The sequence below is a fragment of the Muscardinus avellanarius genome, assembly GCF_963383645.1.
Source record: "Muscardinus avellanarius genome assembly, chromosome: 6".
Lineage (NCBI taxonomy): Eukaryota > Metazoa > Chordata > Mammalia > Rodentia > Gliridae > Muscardinus > Muscardinus avellanarius.
In genome coordinates, this window is record NC_137791.1 from 83,495,388 (window position 1) to 83,520,359 (window position 24,972).

At 37.4% G+C, this 24,972-nt stretch overlaps 1 protein-coding gene across 1 annotated transcript; it reads left to right on the top strand.

The window, feature by feature from the left end:
- Positions 1-202: 202 nt before the first annotated feature.
- Positions 203-17,494, top strand: LOC308264098 (transmembrane protease serine 11B-like; the record flags this gene model as incomplete). The annotated part of the gene is made up of 10 exons (XM_080697229.1): positions 203-210; positions 5,563-5,681; positions 7,579-7,694; positions 7,768-7,835; positions 11,553-11,713; positions 12,154-12,192; positions 13,255-13,432; positions 15,618-15,877; positions 16,239-16,381; positions 17,333-17,494. The coding sequence occupies 10 exons, from the start codon at positions 203-205 to the stop codon at positions 17,492-17,494; spliced, it is 1,254 nt and encodes a 417-aa protein (XP_080553355.1).
- Between the last annotated feature and the right edge of the window lie 7,478 nt (positions 17,495-24,972).

The window sequence follows — 24,972 nt, forward strand, 5'->3', positions numbered from 1 at the left end:
GTGACTGCCATTAAGACTAGTCAGACAAGTTTCATCTTATTCATTCTTTACAATACATCCAGTACATACAAACTGATGAGCCAACACTGGATGTAACACATAAATCAAAACTGCACCAGAAGGTTCTTATTAGTACCACCACTATCATCATCATCGCCACCACCTCTAGTATCCTTGATACCAGCACAAAGCTCTGAACAAGATGTACAGGTAAATAGGATTTTATTGGGGAGGTTAAATCTAGAGAACCTAACAAGTAGCCACAGAGTATCTCTCTAGCTTTTATGTTAATTGGTGGCTTTCTATAATTCAGTTTTTATTCCTGGGCTCTGTTAAGAAATATGCTATTGTCTGATGTCTAAAGGACCTTTACAGTCCCTGAGAAAGTTTCAAAAAGTTAAAAAAAACTATAGTCAGCAAAATTTTTTTATTAGAAAAGGATATAAATATGCAATTGACTTGAAACATTGAAGAAATAAGAGAGAAAATTTCTTAATATTTCCATGACCCACCCATGCGAACACTATTTTTGTTTTCTAGTAATGTAATAGAAATAAAATTTTCAATGTTAAATGTTTTCTTATAAATAATAAAAAATCTGAATACTATTATAGATTTTGTTAGAAAAATGAATTTTACAATGTCATTTTTTAATTAGTAGCTGGCAAACTGCAGGTGTTCTTCAACCTTCATAGATTTACACATGTGTTCCTTTTTATAGACTCCTCTTTTCCAGAGTTTTAGAAGAAAGTGGAGGAGGATGCCATTCAATCCATTCAATTTTTCTGCTTCTTCGATATTTCTTAGTTTTAACACTCACACTAGTGATAAAAGTTCTCTATGAAACCCAGGGCATTTTGCACTGAAATCTTGCTTTAACACTCTTCATTATGTAAGAGAATTCAGGTGCATGTAATTCAAATGGTGTAAACTACATTTTTTGTATGATTTGGAGTTTAACTGTTAAAACAATCCCAGAAGGTAATTAGAAGAAAATATAAACTAGTAAATGACACCTGACATGGTCTCTGAGGATAGAATGACTCTGATATTTTAATATTGTGAATAATGTAATTATGGCCATTTTTATCACAAACATTATCATGAATAGATTAAAGCCAATCTTCTACTATGCCGGAATAACAATGAACTACTTGAAGTAGATTTAATCCAAAAGTGAGTAATTATAGTTTAAAAATACAGAGTTGGCTAAATTTATTGATGATTAATTTCCAACTATTTACTTTGTTAAACGAGATAGTCATTCAGGTATGCAAAGTCTTGCTAAAAATGTGAGCAAAATTTATTTGGCAAATGAGAATGAATTATTTCATGAATATACCTTTCTCTGATTCTTTGAAAATAAAGTTTAGCTATTGTTTAAAAACAGTCAATTTCTAGGACTTAAATGTCACAATTACTAAAGGAAAGTTTGAATTAATAATAAATTACTGTGATTTTTAAGACATAGAAGAATCTTTTCAATTGTTTTTGTTAGAAAGAGAGCCAAATGAAGGGGAAAATGTCATATAAGACCCATAGTCTTATATGTATTCTTTAGAATTTTTCAGAACATCCAAAAGTGGCTTTCAAAGGAAAAATCTTTTATTAAACTCTAAGATAGTGATTCTTCGCATAGAAACCATTTCACCACTATAGAATCATTTTTTAGGCTACATATTTGAGGCTCTTAAACTAATCTACATATCTCAGAAATTGAGGCTACTGGAATAATCCGAAACAAATTTGAGACCTCCCTCTCACAATGTATTTATTATAGTCATTAGAAGAAATATGTTACCAATCCTTGTAGGATTATTAATATTGTAGAAGAAACAATATTAATTGTTTTGTGTCTGAATAGCCTTTTTGCTATTATACCTGAATTGCCTTTTTGCTCTGAGGGCAAGATTAAACAAAAGACCTGTACAAAAGCACATTCTGAGTATGTCTAAAGTAGGGAGTAGCTTTGAAGAGCTCTGCCAGTGAGGTTGGTCTGGGAAACACTAACAAGTCATCAAAAGAGATAGAATTTTAAGGAAGTGATAGGCTTAAGAATAGACAACAGCGCCGAGGAAATATAACTAGGTGGAGCTGCACAGTTCTGGTGTAGGTTAATATTAACACAAAAGCAAAACAAAACAAAAATGACAAAACTTTATGTCTGTAGGAGTCAGCTGGTCCAGAAAGGGATGAAAACAAAAATACATATTCATAGACCGGTGCAGGGGCCAATGGCCAGCATTGGAGCCTGGCGTGAGGCAAGTTCACTCCTGCGGCCTCCAAGGCCGGGACCAAAGCCAGCTTAGGGGTTAGACCGGTGCAGGGGCCAGCGAGACCAGAACTGGGGCCTCCCATGAGGCAAGGCGGCTGCTTGAGCCAGCGAGGTCTGGATCAGTCCACTGAGTAGCCAGACCACTACTGGGGCCATCAAGAGTGGGATCGGTACTTGCAACGCAGCATGCACAGAGAAATATCGCAGAAAATATAAATCAGACGCTTCTCTTAATCAGCAATAACTAGGAGTAAAAGGGCAACAGGAAGAGGTTGAGCTATAGAAAGGGCCCTGTAGTGAAGCAACTAATGTGACCAGTCAGAGGGTATGTAATAGTGGAGGACGGAGCCTCTTTAAAACGCAGGAGGTACAGAAACAAATGTATCAAAGTAAATCACCAAAGAAGCGTGGGATGGAGGGAGGGGGAGGGAATGGGATGGGGGCTGGAGGAGGGCTAATTGGATGATGTGTGCTTGTATATCCTCTCAAGTCTTGTATTCCAATGTGATTGATATATGACTACAATGCACCAATTTAAAAAATAAATTAATAAAAAAATACATATTCATATGGAATTTCTAATTTGCCAAATATTTTCCCTCATTACAAACTTCTATTTTGCAAGATTTATTTGGGGTGATGCAGAACACAGAGATTGGGGCTGTTTTGAAATATGAAATCATAAATTTTGTATTAAAACTTTTCCTCCAAATGGGCAATTACATTACATTATGTCTTTCGAGAAATGAAGAATAACTCGTGTCTGAATCTTATTTAGATTAGGTTAAATGAGGTCACAAAGTCTAACTCTAATCCTAAATTGCTCTATCTGTATGATGATAAGCCATTATATTTTCTGAATTGTTTTCACCTAACTGGCTTTGATGATAACAATTAATTTATCCATCAGCTTTTGTAATACAAGTACCATCAACTTTTGTTATATAAATACCCACATTTGTTGTAGAAAAAGTGAAAAATACAGCTGAGAAAAGATGAAACAGAAATAAAAATTCTATCCATAATTTTATAACACAAAGATGGATAAAGGTGACATCATAGTGTTTTCTTTCATATTTATTAAATCTTAATAATGTTATGTTATATATTTAGAAATACTTATTTGTCCATGCACATGATGTAACTATAGTTTACAAAAATTTAATAAGCCCACATCTAAGGCTTTGTAACCTGCTTTATGTAAAAAAAAAAAGCAAGTCAGTTACTTCTCAGCAATATAAGGACAGAAATCATGTGTATTTTGCTCCATAATGTATCTCCAGAAGTTAACATGCATGGATCTCCAGTAAGATTTAAGTGAATGAGCACTAGGTCTAACCTTATTGGAAACACTGAGGCTTCTGGTGTGTGTGTGTGTGTGTGTGTGTGTGTGTGTGTGTGTGTGTGTGCTTTTATCGGTGCATTCTAGTCTCACATCATAATGTAAATCACGTTGACAATGGCACACATGCACAGGGCACTCTGTGCCCTCCCCTGCCTTTCTATTTTTTCTCTCCCAATACAGAGTATCAAGATGAACATTGGTATATTCACATGTATACACATAGTCTACGGTAGTATTTTCATTGAGGAATCTCAGTCTTCCTCCTCCCCTACCTTCACATCTCCTCCCTGGCTCCACTGAGGTTTCTCCTCTATTAACCAGAGTTTTTCTTGTATGCTAATTACTCCCTATCCTGCACATATTAAATAAAACATATGACCCTTCACTCTCTGTGATTGGCTAATCTCACTCAACACAATGTTCTCCAGGTCCTCACGTTTCTGCAAATGATGTAATTTTGTTCTTCTTAATTGCTGAATAGAATTCCGTAGTGTGTACTTCCCATAGTTTTATACTCCAGTAATCTGTTGATGGACACCTAGGTTGGTTCCATAGTTTGGCTATTGTGAATGCACACATGGGTATGCATATACTACTGTAGTTCTCTGGTTTTAACCTTTTTGGAAAGATACCCAGTAGTGGTATGGCCAGATCATATGATAGATTCATTCCCAGTTTTCTAAAGAATCTCCAAACTGATCTTCATAGCGGCTGAACTAGTTTGCACTCCCACCAGTAGAAGAGTTCCTAATTCCCCACATTGTCTTCAACATTTATTGCTTTTTGAATTCTTTATATTTGTCATTCTGATTAAGGTGAGATGGAATCTCAGTGTAGTTTTGATTTGCATCCCCATGATTGCTAATTATGTTGATTATTTTTTCATATATTTATTGGCTATTTGTATCTCTTATTTTGTGAATTGTATCATTCAATTCAGTTGCCCATTTCTTGATTGGGTTATTTGTTTTTCTTTTTTTTGTTTTTTTAAAAAAATTTAAACTTTTTATTGGTGCATTATATTCATATATCATATTGGGATAAATCTTGTGTGTACATATGTGTACACATCACTGATTTAACCCCTACCCAATTCCCACCCCATTCCCTCTCCATACCTTCTTCCCTTGCTTGGCTTAGTGGTTAACTTTGATATGTTTAAGTACATTGTGTGTTTTAGAGATTTTCCTTCTTCCCCCATCCCATCCCCTCATTTAGGTTGTCTTGTTTGCTCCTTTATAGGATTTCCTTTTTCATCTAGAGTTCCTCTATGACCCATTTCTCCTTAGCTTTAACATATTAGGGAAAGCATCTGATTTCTTATTTTTTGTGTCTGACAAATATCACTTATCATAATGTCCTCTAGTTCCCTCCATTTCCCTGAAAATGATGTAATTGAGTTTTTTTGATGGCTGAGTAAAATTCCATTGTGTACATATCCCACAGTTTTGTAATCCATTCATCTGTTGATGGACATCTTGGCTGGTTTCATAGTTTGGCTATGGTGAACTGTGCAGCTATGAACATAGATACACATGCATTAGTTTGGTAATTTGGTTTCCTATCTTTTGGGTAGATACCCAGAAGTGGTATTGCTGAATCCAATGGTAGATTTGTTCCCATTCTTCTGAGGATCCTCCATACTGTTTTCCAAAGTGGCTGCACTAATTTGCAATCTCACCAACAATGTTTTAGAGTTCCACTTCTCCACATCCTCGCCAGCATTTGTTGTTTGTGTTTTGAATGACTGCCATTCTAGTTGGGGTTAGGTGAAATCTCAGGGTAGTTTTGATTTGCATCTCTCTGGGTTATTTGTTTTTCTAATGTAAAGTTTCTGAAAGTTTAACGAGTAATTAATAAACCATTTTGTATGGGTTGAAAAAGGGTCAGGTAGATTTGTAGTGCCTATCATCTGATTTGAATCATTTCTCCCTTTTCATAGGCTCATTGTTCCTTCCCAGACAAGATCCTGGCCACTGTGGATGATGATCCTTATTTTCTTTGGAGTGATAGCAGCCTTGGGAATAACTATTGGTCTCCTTGTTCATTTTTTGGCAGTTGGTCAGTATTGACTATTCTCACTCTTAATTCATACTACTAAATTCCCTTTTAGTTTAAAAATAGACCATGAACATGCATATCTTCTAAGAAGTTTTCTTATTTGATTTTTATTTCAATATCCTAATTTTCTGTTATTTGACATAGAAGTTGTAAGGTTTTTAAATTAGATGATTTCTTATCATTTAAATCACAAACTCTGATGCTCAGTACTTTGAGGTCAATATTTATTGCCAATAAAGGGTCTTATGTAGTAGGCTTCTTGTTGTGTTGCTTACACTTTAGTAAATAGTACTTCAAACTATAGAGACCCCTATTCTTTTTAGCTCAACTGGTTATTAAGATACAATGTGCAACATGCACTAGAAAATCAACAAATTATACTTCTAATAGTAGATGTTCAAGCAGATTGATTAGCTAAATGTTTGTACAAAATCTTATATTATCACTTTAATTAAGAGTACACTCACAGCTGGGCCTGGTGGTGCACGCTTGTAATCCCAGCACTTGGGAGGCACAGCTTCGAAGCCAGTCTCAGCTACTTAGTGAGGCTCTCAGCAACTTAGTGAGACCTTGTTTCCAAATAAAGTATAAAATAGGTCTGAAAGTATAGTTTGGAGGTAGAAAAATCCTTGGGTTCCACCCCCAGTACCACAAAAAAAGAGTACATTCACAAAGCTTTGTTTTTCAATTTATTTTTACCTTTTGAAAAATAATCTCTCAAATTTATGTCATAATTTGATGTGTTTAAGGAATTTTGACATCTGTTATTTCACATAATGCTCATAATAATTCTTTGAGCTCAGGAGACTCATTTTAACTACTATTCCTATTTTCAAATACAATGAACTGAAGCTCAGAAAGTCAAGTTACTTGCTTAAAACCATTAGCTTTTAAGTGGCATAGCTGAGCCCAATTCCAGATCTTAATATTCTGAGTGTATTACTCTTGTATATCATGATTTTTCAACATTTTATTTCTTTGAACTGTATCACTCTATGAAATAACACAGCATGATCAGTGTTGGTTCCCATAAAAAACCTGGACACATTTTAACTGATTCAATGACAATTCTATTTTTTCTTTTGACCTGACTTCTCTGCCTTTGTTTATCCTCAACTTGCTTGGAACTGGTTTTTCAGAAAGGTAGTGAATCCCACATTATCTTTGCTATCACATTTAAACATGATATCTTCAGAGTCTGGAATGCTCTATCCTCTCTTTTCCTCTACTCATTAAAAAACAACATTTTCATATAATTTCTATAAGAACAATGTTCTGAGTATTCAAAGTCAAACCCTTGTAAATAAGTCTTGTCAACATGTTAGTGAAGAACAGTAGCCTAATTTATTGTTCTTCAAAGATATGGGACGAATACTGGTCCCTTTTTCAGAAGAAACAATATCTTAATGGAAGGAAGTGATACAGAAGGGGAAATAACAGGCATCCTGGCTTGAGTAGAAAGTGTTTCCCACAAGAACCTGGTTTGAATGATAACTCTGAGTCAGCTTGAGGCCATGTCCTGAGATTAGTCAGTCACAAAAAGTAAAAAATTGATATTTTCCCTAATATGCAGAAGCTAGGGAGAAAAAGTCATAGGAGGAACTCTAGACAAAGAAGAAACCATAGATGAGCAAATAAGGCAACTTAACTGAGGGGGATGGGAGGGGCAAGAGGAGGGAAACTCCCTAATGTACATGATGTACATTCACAAACATATTGAGGTCAACCATTAAACCAAACAGGAGAAAGAGGGAGAAGAGAAGCATTGGGGTGGGAATTGGGGAAGGGCTAAATGAGTGATGTGTGCATGCATGCCTTTACTATCTTGTACTCTGTTAAGATAAATGACTACAATGCACTAATAAAAAAATTCTTTGGTTACTTTTCTTTTTCACAGGAAAGATGTACTATTACCAAGCTGATTTTCATATTTCTGGAGTCAAATACAATGACAGTTGTGAAAATACTCCTTCAGAAGCCAGCACAAATATGAGCAAAGATATTGAGACTAAGGTAATCAAATTTTTTATTAATATCATTATAAATTTGATTAAATATACATGGTGGCTTTTTTCTTTCTCAACAGATGTTAAATGCATTTCAAAATTCTAGTATATATAAAGAGTATGTCGATTCTCAGATCATCAAATTTTTGTAAGTATATATTCATTCAATATATCATGGAAAGTAGGCAATATATCATACAACTCTGGTTTTAGGGAAAAAATAAAGTAGAGAAAGAGGGAGGGAGGGAGACAAAGAGAAAGAGGAAGAATAAAGGGAAAGGAGGATACAAAAAATAAAGTATCACAAGTATCACTTATTTAACAAATATCTGCTGGGCATGGTGGTACACGATTGTAATCTCAGTACTTAGGAGGCTGAGAAAGGAGGATTGCAGGCTACCCCCCGTCTGAGCTACTTAGTGAAAGGCCTTCCGCAATCTAGTGAGACCCTGTTACAAAACAAAAAATGAAAAATAGGGCTGGGAAGTATACCTCAGAAGTAGAATGCCCTTGGGTTTAATCCCCAGTACTGCCAAAAAAAAAAAAAAAAAAAATCTGTCTAGGGCAAGAGCTGTTATATGCAAAGTTATAATATCTTCTATTTTTTAGTGCATGATCTCACTTTTGTATGGAATCTTTTTATACTTGACCTACCACTTTTATCTTATAGTTCTTTTTATATACTTTTATTGATGTATTATAGTCTCACATTATATTGTAGTTCAGAATGATAGAAATGTACATGCACACAGCCCTTGATGAGCTTCTCCCCAATTCTTTTCCCCAATCCCTCCTTTTCCCCATACATAATACTGAGATTGGCGTTGATAACTTCACATATATGCATAACGTCAATAAAAGTGTTTTTTTCATTAATTCTCCCTCACTCCCCTACCATCACCCTCTCCCTGACCCCCTCCACTGATCCACTGGGGCTTTTCCTCCATTATCTAAAGCCTTCTTGTATCCCAATTATTCCCTGCTTCCACAAATGAGAGAAAACATAGGAACCTTCATTTTCTGTGACTGGCTAATCTCACATAACACAGTGCTCTCCATGTCTATCCGTTTTCTTGGAAATAGCATAATTTTGTTTAACATTCTCTATTTTAAAAGGATAATTATAAGGTTCTTGGGGGTGGTTAGGCCTGACTGACTCCTATGATCAACCTGATTGACATGCTAGCTACCTCTCCTCCTGCCCACATGCATCTGCTATGCCTTCCCTAAAAAGACTATTCTATTGGTCTCTCTAACAATAATTATCCTTGAAATTGTAAAGTAAATGTTTTAAAATATTTATTTATTTATTTTATTTTTTTTTATTTTATTTATTTATTTTTTTTTTGAGGGTCTGGGGATGAAACCCAGGGGCATTTGACCTCTGAGCTACAACCCCTGCCCAAGTTTTTGTTCTTTATTTTGAAACAGGGTCTCACTGAGTTGCAGAGGGCCTCGCTAAGTAGCTGAGGCTGTCTGCAACCCGCGATCCTCTGGTCTCAGCCTCCTGAACGCTGGGATTACAAGTGTGCGTCACCATGCCCAGCAGTGTTTAAAAATATTTAAATATTTCTTGGGGGCAATCATAGGAATGAATGTAGGGAAGAGGGATGGACTATGGGGGATGCATGACAAAAGCTTAGGGCAGTTATAATTTGGTAATAGCATCTATTCTAGGGAATTCTAAACTTCCCAAAGAAAATAAATAAAAAGTTCAGTGGTCAGCCAACAAACCAACCAAATACTTACTTACAAATAAACAGAATCTTTAGACTCTTCAATTGATTTATAGTTATTTGAAAATACAAATGTGGATATCAAAAAGTATGATTAAACCGGGTGTGGTGGCGCACCCTTGTAATCCCAGCGCTTGGGAGGCGGAGACAGGAGGATCGCACAGGTTCGAAGTCAGCTGCGCTGGCTTAAGAGACCCTGTTTCCAAATATATAAAAAATAGGGGAAGATGGCGACAGAGAAAAGCGGGGCTTATGAGTCCCGCTAACAACCAATCTCTATTACCACAAAATCAGTGCCTTTCATAGCCAGAAAACACCATCAGCAGAGAAACAAAAAATGTGCCATGGAAATCATATCCAAGAAATCACTGCCAATTTCAATGTTGTGAGGTTTTATGACCCAGATTTTCTTCTAAAAGTTTATAGTCTTAAGATCTATATTTAGGTCTTTTATCTATTTTGAGTTAATATTTGTATATGGTGTTAGGTAAGGGTCCAATTTTATTCTTTTACATGTAATTATTATTTTTCAACAATATTTAGTTAAAAGATTATTATTTCTTCCACCAAATGTTCATGGAAACCTTGTCAAAAATAACTTGACAATATATGGAAGAGTTTATCTCTAGGCTTTTATTTAACTCCAATGGTTTATATATCTGCCTTTATAACAGTACTACACTTTTCAATTATTGTAGCTTTATATGGTTTGAAATCAGAAAATATACATCTTCTAGCTTTGTTCTTTTTCGAGATCGTTTTGGGTATCTAGAGTCCATATTCCATATTAGGATAGATTTTTTTTCTGAAAAATAAATAAATAAATGTATGATAGTTTCACCTAAAAAAAGAAAAAGAAAAAAATATTCTCTGGTAAAAACGAAAGCAAAAAGAAATATTGAAATGTTATCTTTAAGTCATCAAAAGCTTGGTATCAGACAAATGAAACTGTTATGTGAGATTATCATTGTTAATTTTGGAAAAATTGCTATAATACTAGATGTCAACCACTAAGCCAAGTATGGGAATGAGGGATGGGGAGGGAACGGGGTGGGGATCAGGTAGGGGTTGACTGAGCGATGTGTGCATGTATGTCTACAAAACTATTTTTTATCCCATTATGATATATGAATACAGTGCACCAATAAAATAAATTAAAAAAACCAAATATATAAAAAATATAAAATCGGTCTGGGAGTGTTGCCCATAGAAGGGCTTCCAGGAATCCCAGTACCACCAAAAACAAAGTATGATTAATATGTTCTTTGTTTTGAAAGTATTTCAAAATGAATTAAAGTAATTTCTTGATTAATAAGAAAGATATTGGCTAGGAGTGGTGGCGCACGCTTGTAATCCCCGCACTTGGGAGGCGGAGACAGGAGGATTGTGCAGGTTCAAAGCCAGCCTCACTGGCTTAAGAGACTCTGTTTTCAAATAAAACTATAAAATAGGTCTGGGAGTGTAGCCCAGAGGTAGAAGGGTTTCCAGGAACCCCAGTACCACCAAAAAAAAAAAAAAAAAAAGAAAAGATATTGAATATGTGGATAGCCAAGAATGTCTTTATGCTTTAGAGTTCTCACTCTATGAGTCTATTGGAGCAGATTAATTGTGTGTATGAAACTATAGGAAGAAGCTTAGTATTATCTCCTGAATAGATACTGGATACTTCATCTTTTGAATTCTTCCTAACCCTGCTTTAACTTTCTCATTGATTTCTGTCTCAACAATTGAGTTATTAGAAAAAAATTTTGTATGAAAACACTGATTTCTATTGTATTGTAATAAAATCTCATGTCAGTCATTTATTTGTTGACCAGTATTCAGTTTCTTATATGTTCTTAAAATATTCTTATTTCTTGCTTGGGATCCACATCTCTATCCATAAACAGTACCTCTGAATGCAGAGGGCTTTTTAGAGTACTTTATTTTAAAAATACCCTTGTACTTTATTCATACTCGGACAATATCTGTATATATTATCTCTCTATATATATGTATATATATTCTCTCTCTCCATATATATACATATATATGGGATTTAACTTTTTAAAACAAGTGGGGATTTTAAATTTTTCAAAACATTGAAAAACATCATGAAGCAGCACATAAAACAATTCTCTTGTTCCTAGGCCTCATGCAAATGGTTCAAAGGTACAGATACAACTGACCTTCAAGTTTCCTCCAGGCAAGAAGAATAGGATGATAACTGAAATCAAAGATATCTTATATCAGATGTTGATGGACAATAGGGCATCCTGGAATGCAGTTCCTACTTCTCTGAACTTTACTGGTATTTTACTTATTTCCACTTTTTTCTTTTACTTAGGTTTCTGGAATATTTAAAACCAGAAAAAAATTAATCAAGAATTTTGGGAATTTGTTTTTCCCCTTAAAAATATAGATAACTCCTGGTATTTAATAACAAAGAGAAATTTCATGGGGAAAGCAATCCAAAAATTCGTAAGAGCATCAGCTTCTTACCTTATGGATAAACCTGGGAATGTTGTTACTTATTTCCTTTTCCCTTTCTCTATAACACCTAGAGGAGGAGTAGAAAGAGGTTAAAATATAATAAGTAGGTGTGAGGGTGGTCGATAATATGTAAACTAATTCAAATAGTTATATATTGGGTATAACTGGACTAAAATGTTAGTGTTTATGTAGTTAGATTGAAGTCAGTTTCTTGGTAACTTTTGTCAGTTTTACAGTTTTCTTTTTTCTTAATTTCAGAAATCACCAAAGCTAATTTTGAAATGATTGTCAACAACTGTAAGTTAAGGAACTTTGTTGTAAATGGAATACATTCACAAATTTTCCTGCCTATTTTTTCTTAAAACAATATTGAAGTATATCATATAAAAATTTATAGTATTCTTTCAAAATTATTTGATATGGTAGATATAGATCTTGGAGATTTCTATACTATGAATTCCAATATTTATGTGTACAAATATTAAATACATGAATTCTAATATTTGTAAGGATTTGTACAAAACATTCTAAAGAATGGAATCTAAGTAAAGAATATCATATACAAATGAGTTAAAAAAGTGAGTGAAGGGAAAATGACTTAGGACAAAAAGAAATGCGAACTGGAATATATCAAACAATTTATTACAAGATAAAAGCAGTTCTGAATTTTTAACAAATTTTTAACATAACTATTTTAACATAAATAATAAGTAATTTTAACATAAATTATTTATAACTATCCATTAATTAACTTAATGGATAGTTATAAAGTATCTATTGTCCACGTGGTCCTTTACATGTGTTATGCAAGATGTGACCAACTAATAAAGCAAAGTATCTACCTTCAGGAATTTTGCAAAGCCAGGTGTGGTGGTGCACGCTTGTAATTCTAGCATTTGGGAGGCTTAGATAGGAGGGTCACAGTACAAGGACAGCCTCAGGTACTTAGTGAGGCCTTCTGCAACTTAGTGAGACCTTGTTTAAGTAAAGAATAAAAAAAAATTGGGCTGGGAGCGTAGCTAGGAAGTAGAATGCCCCCTGGTTCCCATCCGCAGTACCCGCCCCCCCGCCCAAAAAAGATTTTTTTAATCTACTTGAGGAGAGGAATGTTCTAACTGATAGATACAACCAAATATAGTACAGTGCTTAAAAGATGTCTGAGACTGGAAAAGAGGGTAAGTCAGAGCCTACCAAAGTAACAGAGTGGGGAACCATGATGACAGTACATTGCAGAAAAGAAAGAAAAATCAATTAGGAGGTATTGATAACCAGTAAGGGTTTCAAGTCATGTTTTAAGATAGTCTCATATAGAGCATAATCAAAGAGACTTGCTTTTGTGTAAATGAATCCTTTCTCCAGGTTGTGGGAGACAACTGGCCAACAGCATCACCACTGGGAATCGAATTGTGAATGGAGAAGACGCTGTGAAAGGGGCATGGCCATGGCAGGCCAGCATGCAATGGAAAGGCCAGCACAACTGTGGCGCCTCCCTGATCAGCAGCAGGTGGCTGCTATCTGCAGCCCACTGCTTTGTTAGGTAGGTTTAGAAGTTTGGCTGAAGCAGGATGCTGGGTGCAGGTAAATTTTGGCTAGCCCAGAAGGGTTAACCTAAATGTGTGAAAGATCACTAAGTGTGTAAATTTTACAATCACACACTACGTTTTTTGTTACCTGCATACTGAAGGACAAGCAAAGTATTTGTTTGGGAAAGGACAGGAAATTGAACAGATGTAATTAAGAATTTTCAAATAGCTACTCTGGCCTGATCTGAAGTACTTTACTAACATTATTTCATTTAATCATAACAATAGTTTGTAAGAAAGGTATAATTTAACTTTATTTTAAAAAATGAAGAAACTAATACTTGGAAAAGGTAATGATCTTGGCCAAGATCACAAAGCTCTTAAATAATAGAAATTGAGTACAAACTCAGATATGTCTGATTCCAGTTACTAGGTAGTTATTTGTCTTGTAATCTAGTTGAAGAAATCTAAATATGACATATTAAACATAGAATGGAACATTCTGTGTGGTAAACACATATGCAACTTTTTAGTAAGTTCTATGGAAATTTGAAAAAAAAAAACAGCATATCTGGATGTGATTTGAAGATATAAAATTTGATCTGGACCCTAAAAACACAATATTTGATCTGGGTAAGGGTAGATGGATGAGAATGCAAAATATGCATTTGTAGTTAAGAAAATGGCTTTTTTCAAATGCTTAGAGGTGGAATAACACAAGTTGTATTCTGCAGACAGTGGGGAAAAAAGAAATGTTTGAAATAAAGAAGATTTTATAAAAAGGAACATTAGAAAATATGCTTATACAGTTTTGTTCCATTTGTTGTGAACAACTCTAAGTGACAAGAAACTTACTAGAAGGTCTTGTACAAAGTACATTTAAAGGATTCATATTCCAGGAGTAAGTTTCAAAATTCAATCTATGACCATGAGAACCACCAGGGGACTTCTTAAAAGTATAGATCCTAGCTGGTGGTGGTGGTGCACGCTTGTAATCCCAGCGTTTGGGAGGCTGAGACAGGAGGATCAAGGTTCGCAGCCAGCCTCAGCTACTTAGTGAGGCCTTCCTCAACTTAGTGAGACCCTGCTTCTAAATAAAGAATAAAACAATAGGGCTGGGGTTGTAGCTTGAAGGTAGAATGCCCCTGGGTTCTATTCCAAGTACCACCAGAAAAAAAAAAAAAAAAAAAAAAGTGTAGATCCTGAGCGGGGCATGGTGGCGCATGCTTGTAATTCCAGAGTTTGGGAGGCTGAGAGAGGAGGGTCACACAGCTTCGAAGCCATCCTCACCTACTTAATGAGGCTCTCAGCAACTTAGTGAGATCCTCTTTTCAAATAAAGTATAAAATAGGTGTGGGAGTATAGCCTAGAGGTAGAAAAGACCCTCAGTACTACACACACATACACACACACACACACACACACACACACACACACACACACACAAAGTGTAGATCCTTAATTCTCTCACTAGGCCTTTTAAATTTAAAGTTCTGGAGGTAAAGCCTGAGTGGATTATAGGGAAATGAAGTTTAAGAAGCACTTATCAAGAGCTTGAAGTCACTGAAGTTTTGGGAATGGGAGACAGAACATGAAGGGCTTAAAGGATTAAAAGAATAAGCCTGCCAGGTGTGCTGGTGCATGCTTATAATTGAAAGGTGAAAATAGATAATAGTCATATTATAGTCATAAACTAAGAGAGAACACCAGTGAATAACTGGAGGAATTGCCTAGGAAATCTAAATTAGAAACTAAAATGTTGACTAGGTAAACAGAGTGAGTGAATAAGAACTAGCTTCAGTATTTTTTTTTTAATGTGTATGAGTGTTATGGGTGTCCAAAGCATGCCACGTACTCTCGGAACCCTGGAGGTACAACTAATCTGAACTCAATCACTTAGGGGGATGAGGATGTTTATATAATTCCTGTTCAGATAAAGTGTTTAGAACCCAAACGGGGCTGAATTACAACAGAAAACATCACTGACTCTCATCATTGACCTTTTAAACTTCTGCAGAGAGTTGACAGGCTTAGCACTATTTTCTTCTGAGCTGCAGTATTTATAACACCCTTAGGTAAAAAATATTTTAAAATGAGAATTTAAATTCTCTAAGTGTTGGTTGGTAGCTTCATAACTTATTTATTAAATCATGATCACTAAGAACACCGAATGAATCTAAATTAAATTGTTTTCTCTAGGAAAAATAATTCAAAAGATTGGACTGTCAACTTTGGAATTGCAGTAAACAAGCCATATATGACACGAAAAGTCCAAAACATTATTCTTCATGAAAATTATAGCAGACCTGGGGTTCATGATGACATTGCCCTTGTGCAGCTGGCTGAAGAAGTCTCTTTTACAAAGTTTGTTCGTAGGATTTGTCTTCCTGAAGCCAACATGAAGCTCTCAGAAAATGACAGTGTTGTGGTTACAGGATGGGGAACACTTTATCTAAATGGTAAGTTTTCCAATAACAGTACAATACAATTATATAAATAACTATTTAAGCAATTCATCCACCAGCCATCTCCTTATGTAATTAATCAATCAGTAAATATATTGAAAGGAAAATTCAAGGGTCAGAGCAACAAAACGTGGCATCCCATTGTCTTCAATTTTTAAACTATCTCTGGGAATAGGAACTGGAAAAAATGAGTTCGCCAATTACAATGTAAATTTTAAAAAGATCACTATGTAATCTGGAACTGGCCTGGCTCTTGGTGACTAAAAGAATCTAAAAGCTGTTTTATGCTATACATGTTCTTTATTACAACAAGTGAGGCTGAGATTCTCATAATCACAAAATTTATCATGTTTAGGTCCCCATCCAGTGATACTTCAACAAGCTTTCTTGAAGATTATTGATAATAAACATTGTAATGCCCCATATGCATTATCTGGGTTGGTGACTGATACAATGCTATGTGCTGGTTATATGTCTGGAGAAGTTGATGCCTGTCAGGTATGCCTAACTCTATAATCCAATCTCTTTCTCCCAAAGCATTAATTATATGGAAACATTTATTAACAAAAACATAATTTTATACTTTTATTGGTGCATTGCAATTATATGTCATAGTGAGGTTCAAAGTCAAACAAACAAACAAGCACACAAGTCTTGGTGTATTTTCCTCAAGGTACCACCCCACTTCCCACCCCTCCCTTTACAAAGTAGTGATATTGGTAGTGATACTTTTAAACATGGGCATAATTTGTTAATTTACACATAGTAATTTCTTATTTCAATCCACTTAAAGATTTTTTTTGGTGGTACTGGGGTTCCTTGAAGCCCTTCTACCTCCAGGCTACACTCCCAGACCTATTTTTTATACTTTTTTATTTGGAAACAGGGTCTCTTAAGCCAGTGCAGCTGGCTTCGAATCTGTGTGATCCTCCTATCTCTGCCTCCCAAGTGTGGGGATTACAAGTGTGCATCACCACGCCTGGCTCAAGATTTGTTAATCGCATTTGTGCATCAGACATCTGTCTAAATGCTGGGTATGAAGTAGCAAACATAATTCCTACCTTCATGGAGTTTTAAATGTAAGAATTCCTACAAAGAATAATACTTAGAAATTTATATGATAAACTTAGTCCTATTTTCTGGACTTCCTGCAGACCTAAGATTTTACATCTTCCTTCTCCAGAGCTGTCAGGAAGCTGAGTATGTGTTCATATCAATGCCTAGAGACTTCATCATAGAGACTTAAGTTCAGTGCAGTGTCCACAGAAGCTAAATCATCTTTTCTGTATTCAAGGCTGGACTCTAAAATCAAATTCTGGTCTGCCTAATCTAACATTTGGCAGTCATAGGCAATATATTCTGGTTTGTAGTTGCCCTGGGTTTTGACTAAACCCAAAGTTACTATCATTCTAAGCCCAAAGAGGGTGAATTGTTTTGTTTTTCTTCTAGAATGATTCTGGTGGACCTCTAGCTTACCCCGACTCCAGAAATATCTGGCAGCTTGTTGGAATAGTTAGCTGGGGTGAAGAATGTGGTAAAAAGAATAAGCCAGGTGTCTACACACGAGTGACCTCTTATCGTGATTGGATTACCTCCAAGATTGGACTCTGAAAGAAAATTATGAAATGGAACATAAAGACAACTCCAGGATTTCCTTGTCTATTGGTTCAAGGTCTTTTCCTTTTAATGGATTGTCAGTGTATCATCTTCTTATAAAATACAAATGTCTTTATCAATATTTTATTATACCTAAAATACTTCATTCATTTATCTGTTTAACTAATATAAAAGAAGGAAGAAAATAAAGATGGCCTAAACTATTATTTTTATTACTAATCTACTCTGATTTATCTTGTTATTATATTACAATTGGATTTTCTCTCAGATGGGTCCTAGTTCTGACTCACTATAACTGGTGAAAAAACATACACCATACTGCTAGGCCTTTAGTTGAAATCATGATCGCAAGCTTCAATGAGGTTTTTAATGTTTCCTGAATATTCTTCGGCACTTCTACGGTCAAGACTTTCTATTTTTTCTGAATAGCTGTTCATTTTCATTTTTCCTTAACTCTAACACTTTTATCTCCTTCTACACACACACACACACACACACACACACACACACACACCAAGAAAGAATCAGATTAGAGTTTCTAATGGCATTGACTATTAAGAATATTATAATCTAGTTGCTTCCCAGAAGGCAATATAGGTAAGTGAGCTTTGGAGTTAAATGGCCTGTGTACTAATCCTGGCTTTTCCAATTACTATATGTGTGCCTTTGGGCAAATTACTTGACATCACTTTGTTTCAGGTTGCTTCATGCTGCATGGGTCTAAGAATAATGTCTACTTTATGGTGCTGATCTGGAGTATTCAAGGAGTCAACAAACATAGTCACTTAAAACACAAAGCAAATGGCACAAGATAGATGTTAACTCTTGTCATCTATCAGATGTTAACTATTGTCATCTATCTCGTCTTTTTGTTACAATGGATCAACTGTACAGCAATCTAAGGCCAAAATTTCTACCTGTAAGGGATTATCTTTACTCATCTGAAAAAAATATTCCTAAAACTATCATCTATTCCTTTTATGCTATCAATTTTACTCTCTACTGGATCATTTTCATAAACATAGTAATCTTCCACAATATTTCTCAGGTGAGAACAAGTATCTCCTTTCTGTCATATTCCTTTGTACAACCAGCTCATAGTTTGTCTCCATTTCTTTTCCTTCTCTTCCCAAGTTCACTTCATGTAACATGTAAATGAAGACACATATCCAAAGCCAAGTTTGTAAAAGGTAACTAATAAAGTCAATGTTGCCAGCTTCAAAACTCAATTCTCAATCGTCCTCTTATTTAATACCTTAATGGCATTTAGCATGGTTGATCATTTCCTATTGAAAATGCTTTCTTTATTTGGATTCAGGAAAAACCCACCTTTTAATAATCTTTCTACAAAACTATGGGATATGCACACAGTGGAATTTTACTAAGCCATAAAGAATAACAGAATTATATTATTTGCAGGGCAATGAATGGAACTGGAGAACATTATGCTAAATGAGATTAGTCAGTCACAAAAAGTAAAAAATCGGATGCTCTTCCTAATAGGTGGAAGCTAAGGAGAAAATGAGTCAAAAGAGGAACTCCAGAAGAAGAAGAAGAAACCACAGATGAGCAAATAAGGCGACCTAACTGAGGGGGAAGGAGAGGGGAAGAGGGACATTCCCTAATGTACACGATGTACATTCACAAACATATCAGTCACTAAGCCAAACATGAGGAGGAGGGAGGGGAAGGTTATGGGTGGGAGTGGGTTAAGGGCCAAATGAATGATGTGTGCATGTATGCCTCTACCATCTTATACCCCATTAAGATGTATGGCTACAATGCACCAATAAAAATAATAATAATCCTTTGGTCATTAATAATTCTTTCTTGGTCTCTTTTGTTGCCTCTTCCTCATATAGATAAACTCTAAATACTGGAGTGTCCCAGTGAGCAGGGTAAAAAATCTCCTCTTCGCTACTTATACACACCTAGATGATCTTATCCAGGGATCTTCAAAACTAACTCTGTGCTGAAAACTCCCAAGTGGCATTCTTTTAGCTTTAGAAGTCAGTGTTTGGACTTCTCCCAGGACTTTCAGTATGTAATTTCCACTTAAAGATCTAAGAGACTATGCTCATTAGTATAACAAAATAGGATTTACAAATTCTTTTTTTAAACACAAATTAATTGTGTTCATTGATGTGGCTCACTGTGGTATTTCCATACATGTATAAACTGTGCATTAATCCAATCCAACTTGCTTCCCCCATCCCCACCTACCAGTAATCACTCTTCTACGTTCTTGTCCTCTTTTTTTTTTTTTGTTTTCATAAATAGAGAACATACAATGTTTGTCTTTATGCATCTGGCTTGTTTCACTTTAACATCATGCCCTCTAGTTCCAACAACTTTTCTATAGATGACGAGATTTAATTCTTCTTTATGAATAAATAGTGCCCCACTGTGTATATGTACCACATTTTCTTTACTGGATGCTTATCTTTGACTTGTGGACAAAATAAGGCCAGTATGATTTACACAAGTTTTAAAATTTGAAGCTCTATTGGGCACACTTTGGGTCAGTTTGTGAACTAATCCAAGATCTTGTTGAAGTCTTACCTTGGTCTTTCCTAACATTCATGTTTATTACACCATTTATGTGGTTCAATCTAGAGACATATGCATGTGTGCTGCTAAGAACCATAGGAAGCTTATAATTTAGACCTCTTAGCTGCATCAGAGTGTTTACTTGCACTCTCTCTTGCTACATATACTTTTATTTTAAATATTTTTGGAAGTGTCCTCTGTGGAATACTTTCAAATACCCAAACTTGTGAAATTGTTTTATATTATAATACTTAAAAGTGCAGCAGTGGTGTGCTAAAACTGACATGTACCAGTGTACAAGAATCAAATGTTAACTTCAGAAATTATTGAGCTAGTTGAAAACACCACTGTATTTGTTTTTGTTTGTTTGTTTGTTTTTTGTTTTGTTTTGAAATGCTTGCTTTTTTTAGATTTATTTTTATCGGTGCATTGTAATCATATATCACATTGGAATACAAGACTTGAGAGCACACATCATTCAATTAGCCCTCATCCAGTCCCCATCCCATTCCCTCCACCTCCCTCAATCCCATTCTTGTTTGGTGATAAATTTTGATACATTTGTTTATGTACTTCCTGAGTTTTAAAGAGGCTCCATCCTCCCCTATTCCGTACCCTCTGATTGGTCACCTTAATTGCTTCACTATAGGGCCCTTTCTATAGCTCAACCTCTTCCTATTGCCCCTTTCCTCCTAGTTATTGCTGATTAGGGGAAGCATCTGGTTTTTATTTTCCGCGATATTTCTCTGTGCATGCCGCATTGCAAGTACCTACCCTACTCTTGATGGCCCCAGTAGTGGCCTGGCTACCTGATGGACTGATCCAGACCTCGCTCTCTAGCAGTGGCCTTGCCTCATGGGGGGCCCGGATTCTGGCCTCGCTGGCCCCCACACTGGCCTAACCCCTCAGCTGGCTCTGATCCCAGCCTTGGTGGCCCCAGCACCGGCCTAGCCTCAAGGCAGGCTCCATCCCAGCCTCGCTGACCCTGGCACTGGCCTAACCCCTTTGCAGGCTCTGATCCCGGCCTCAGAGGCCCCAGCACCAGCCTTGCCTCATGGAAGGCTCTGATGCCGGCCGCTGGCCCCGGCACTGGCCTAACCCCTCGGCAGGCTCCGATCCCAGCCTCGGAGGCCCCGGCACCAGTCTTGCTTCACAGCAGGCTCCAATCCCGGCCTCGCTGGCCCTGGCACTGGCCTATCCCTTTGGCAGGCTCTGATCCCGGCCTTGGAGGCCCCAGCACCAGCCTTGCCCCATGGCAGGCTCTGATCCTGGCCGCTGGCCCCGGCACTGGCCTATCCCCTTTTGGCAGGCTCCGATCCTGGCCTCGGAGGCCCCAGCACTTGCCTTGCCTTATGGCAGGTTCCAATGCTGGCCGCTGGCCCCAGCACCGGCCTTGCCTCACGGCAGACTCTGATTCCAGCCTTGCTGGCCCTGGCACCGGTCTAACCCCTCGGCAGGCTCCGATCCTGGCCTTGCTGGCCCCAGCACTGGCCTTGCCTCACGGCAGGCTCCGATCCCGGCCTTGCTGGCCCCAGCACCGGCCTAACCCCTCAGCAGGCTCTGATCCCGGCCTTGGAGGCCCCAGCACTGGCCTTACCTCATGGCAGGCTTCAATGTCGGCTGCTGGCCCCGGCATCGGCCTAACCCCTTGGCAGGCTCTGATCCCAGCCTCAGAGGCTCCAGCACCAGCCTTGCCTCATGGCAGGCTCCAATCCCAGCTTTGCTGTGTCAGTCGCTGGCCTCACCCCTCCGCAGGCTCCAATCCAAGCACCCTCTTCGCCCAGCCATTGTCCCACATTCTTGAGGGTGCGTGGTGGTAGCATTCTGCCTCTGGGGATATTATTTCAAAGGTTCCAGGTGTAATGCCTCAGATCTCTGCCTCCCCTGAGTACTGGCCACTGCCATTGCTACTGCCTCCACCATTTCAAATCTTTCCCAAGCTCTTTTTCCACTCTGAATGTTGTCCAGTGTTCCTAAGCATGCACAACAGTAGCATTCGACATTTGGTGTAATTTCTCCAAATAATAAGGTTGGTAGGATCCGATTTCTGCTTCTCCTGAATACAAGTCTCCACTGCCATCGCAGAGACCGCTTCCAACACTGCCTTTCTCCTAGACCTCTGCTAAACTCTCTCCTTACAGGTGATGTCCAAGATTCTTAAGAATGTAAAGAAGAAGCAGTCCTCCTTCGCGGGATTTTTTTCCAAAAGTTCCAGTAATTTGAATAAGTTTTGTCTGCATCTCCAGTATCCTGGCATCCGCCACGGCCTTCTTGACCCCTCTCCGATATTTTTCTTTTTTCTTTTTCTTTTTGTTTTTCTTTTCCTTTTTTTTTTTTTTTTTAATAAGAGAAGACAGTATGTGTGGTTTGAGGAGGTTGTGGGATCAGGCACTCAGTAGCACTGTGACCCGGGCCCGGTTTCCCCAGGGATCCAGCATGCTCCACATGACTCCGCCTGGGGCCCAGAATCCTGCGACCTGGGCCCTGGCTCTTCCAGGGGTCCAGAGTGCCCTGCCTGACCCCCGTCCAGGGCTCAGGGCCTTCTGACCAGGCCCCAGTTTCTCCAGGGGTCTGGCGTGCCCCGCCTGACCCCTGCCCAGGGCCCAGGGCCTTTTGACCGTGCCCCGGTTTCTCCAGGGGTCTGGCGTGCTCTGTGCAATCCTGCCCGTGGCCCAGAGTCCTGTGATGCAGGCCCTGGCTCTCTGGTCTCCAGCGTGCCCCGCCTGATCCCTGCTCGGGGCCCAGGGTCTTGCGACCCGGGCCCCAGCTCTAAACACCACTGTATTTGAAAAATAAAAGTAATACATGCTCAAAAGTCATCACATCTTAATTATGATTGCATGTTATTAGTATTTAGGGTCTTGAGGTTATTTATATCTATTGTATCTGTACAATAGAGGGATTATGTAATAAAACATTACTGCTCATCCTTTGGTGGATCTGTATTTAGTGATGTCTGTCTGGGTAGCTTGAAATTAGCCATGCTGTATTTATACTATGGAAATTGGCAAATGCTCCAAGTTAGCTACCACCTACCAGCTCTAATAACTGGTCATTAAATACTTAATAGCGTACAAAAGAATGCAACCATTTTTCATTTATACTTTAAAAAATCTTAAGTAGATGGTGCAACTAGGGGACAATTTTTATTTCATGACATTATCAACTGGCTTTTGGCCATTGTGCCAGATATGTTGTTAAATGCTCAAAGTGTTGCCTGCTAGTTTCAGTTTGTTACTGATTTTTTTCATAAATCTATAGGAAGTTTTAGAAGATTCTGTTTCTGATATATTTAACAGTGCTCTGTCAAGGACATTTTATATCAGCAGTTCATAGTGATTCAAATAATGCCTATGCTTATGTTCTTTAAGGCAGATTTGTCACAAAAAAGATCCAGTGAGACAGAAATCACTAGCTATAGTAATATGAGACTGATCCCATATTATCATTCCTAGCCATTTGATGAAAGAGAAATAATTAAAAGGATTCAAATCAAGTCATGATTAGTGTGAGAAACTTAAGGGCTAGAGAGGCATTCTATATAAGTCTTGTTTCCTTTTATTTTGTTTTTCAACTTTTTGTTGGTACTGGGTATTGAACGTCATTCTACCTTTAAGATACATCGGCAGCTCTTCTTATTTTTCATTTTGAAACAAGGTCTCCTTAAGTTGTTGAGAGTTATGCTAAGTTTCTGAGGCTTAAATCTGCGATCCTCCTGTCTTAGCCTCCCAAGTGCTGGGTTTACAGTTCTGTGCCACCATACCTGGCTTTCTGACTTCCTTTCAAAGAAAATGTGGGATTAGTTGTTGGTCCCCCTGCTTAGCTTTGATGCGCTCTAATGGTACTGTGCAGAAGACAAGCATCCTGGTAATCAGGGAGAATTACTCTGGCTGCACTTCTCTCTCCTGTTTAGAATCTGGCTCCATCTCTGCCCATCCACTATTTTTTTCATTTTTTATTTTTTTGTGGTACTGGGGGTGGAACCCATGGGCTTTTCTACCTCTGGGCTACACTCCCAGACCTATTTTATACTTTATTTGAAAAAAGTGAATCACTAAGTTGCAGAGAGCTTCACTATGTAGCTGAGGCTGGCTTCAAACCTGTGGGATCCTCCTGTCTCAGCCTCCAAAGCGCTGGGATTACAAGCATGCGTCACCACACCCGGCCCATTCACCATCTTAACACTCTTGGAGAAGAAAATCTAATCCCTTAGTAAGCATTAAAAAGCTCAATTCACTCTTCATATTCATTATTAAAACCCTAGGCCAGATGTCACCTCCACAAGGAAGCATTTCCTGACATTTCTAGGCAGCTGCTATAGATTGCCCAGAAGTACACTTGTCACTGTACTTCCCACAGCTTTGAAAATGACCTGTTTATGCGTCTGAATTTCCTCCTGAACCATGAACTTTTCAAGGGTTCTTTTTTTTTAATCTGTCTATTTCTGAAATTGTGGCTGGTTCAACTGGGGTAATTGTATCCAACTAAATAAATCTGAAACACACTTCAAATCTGACTGCTACATATGCCTACTTTATTCTCCTACCATGCCCTTGTATGTAACCAGTGTTCCAACACACTGTTACTTAGGATTTCAGAAACATGATGTTCTGGACCTTTAAAAGTGGTATGCTTCTTGTCTGGGGTGACATTATTTTTCCTAATAAATTTCTACTATGCTTTAAAAGTTAGCTCATAATTTGTGATACTTTTTGCCCACAAAATCCTCAGGGATATTGTGCCTATTGTTATCAAGCCACCATCTCATTCTAAAAACTTCCACCAAGCCAAAAATAGAATTTATCTTTAGCTAATATTAATTTGGCTCTAAGAATCTATATTTTATTGCCAATTCTATTTTTTCTCTAATCAGATCCATATAGAGCATACTTTTATATATATATATAATTTCAAGTAAAAAA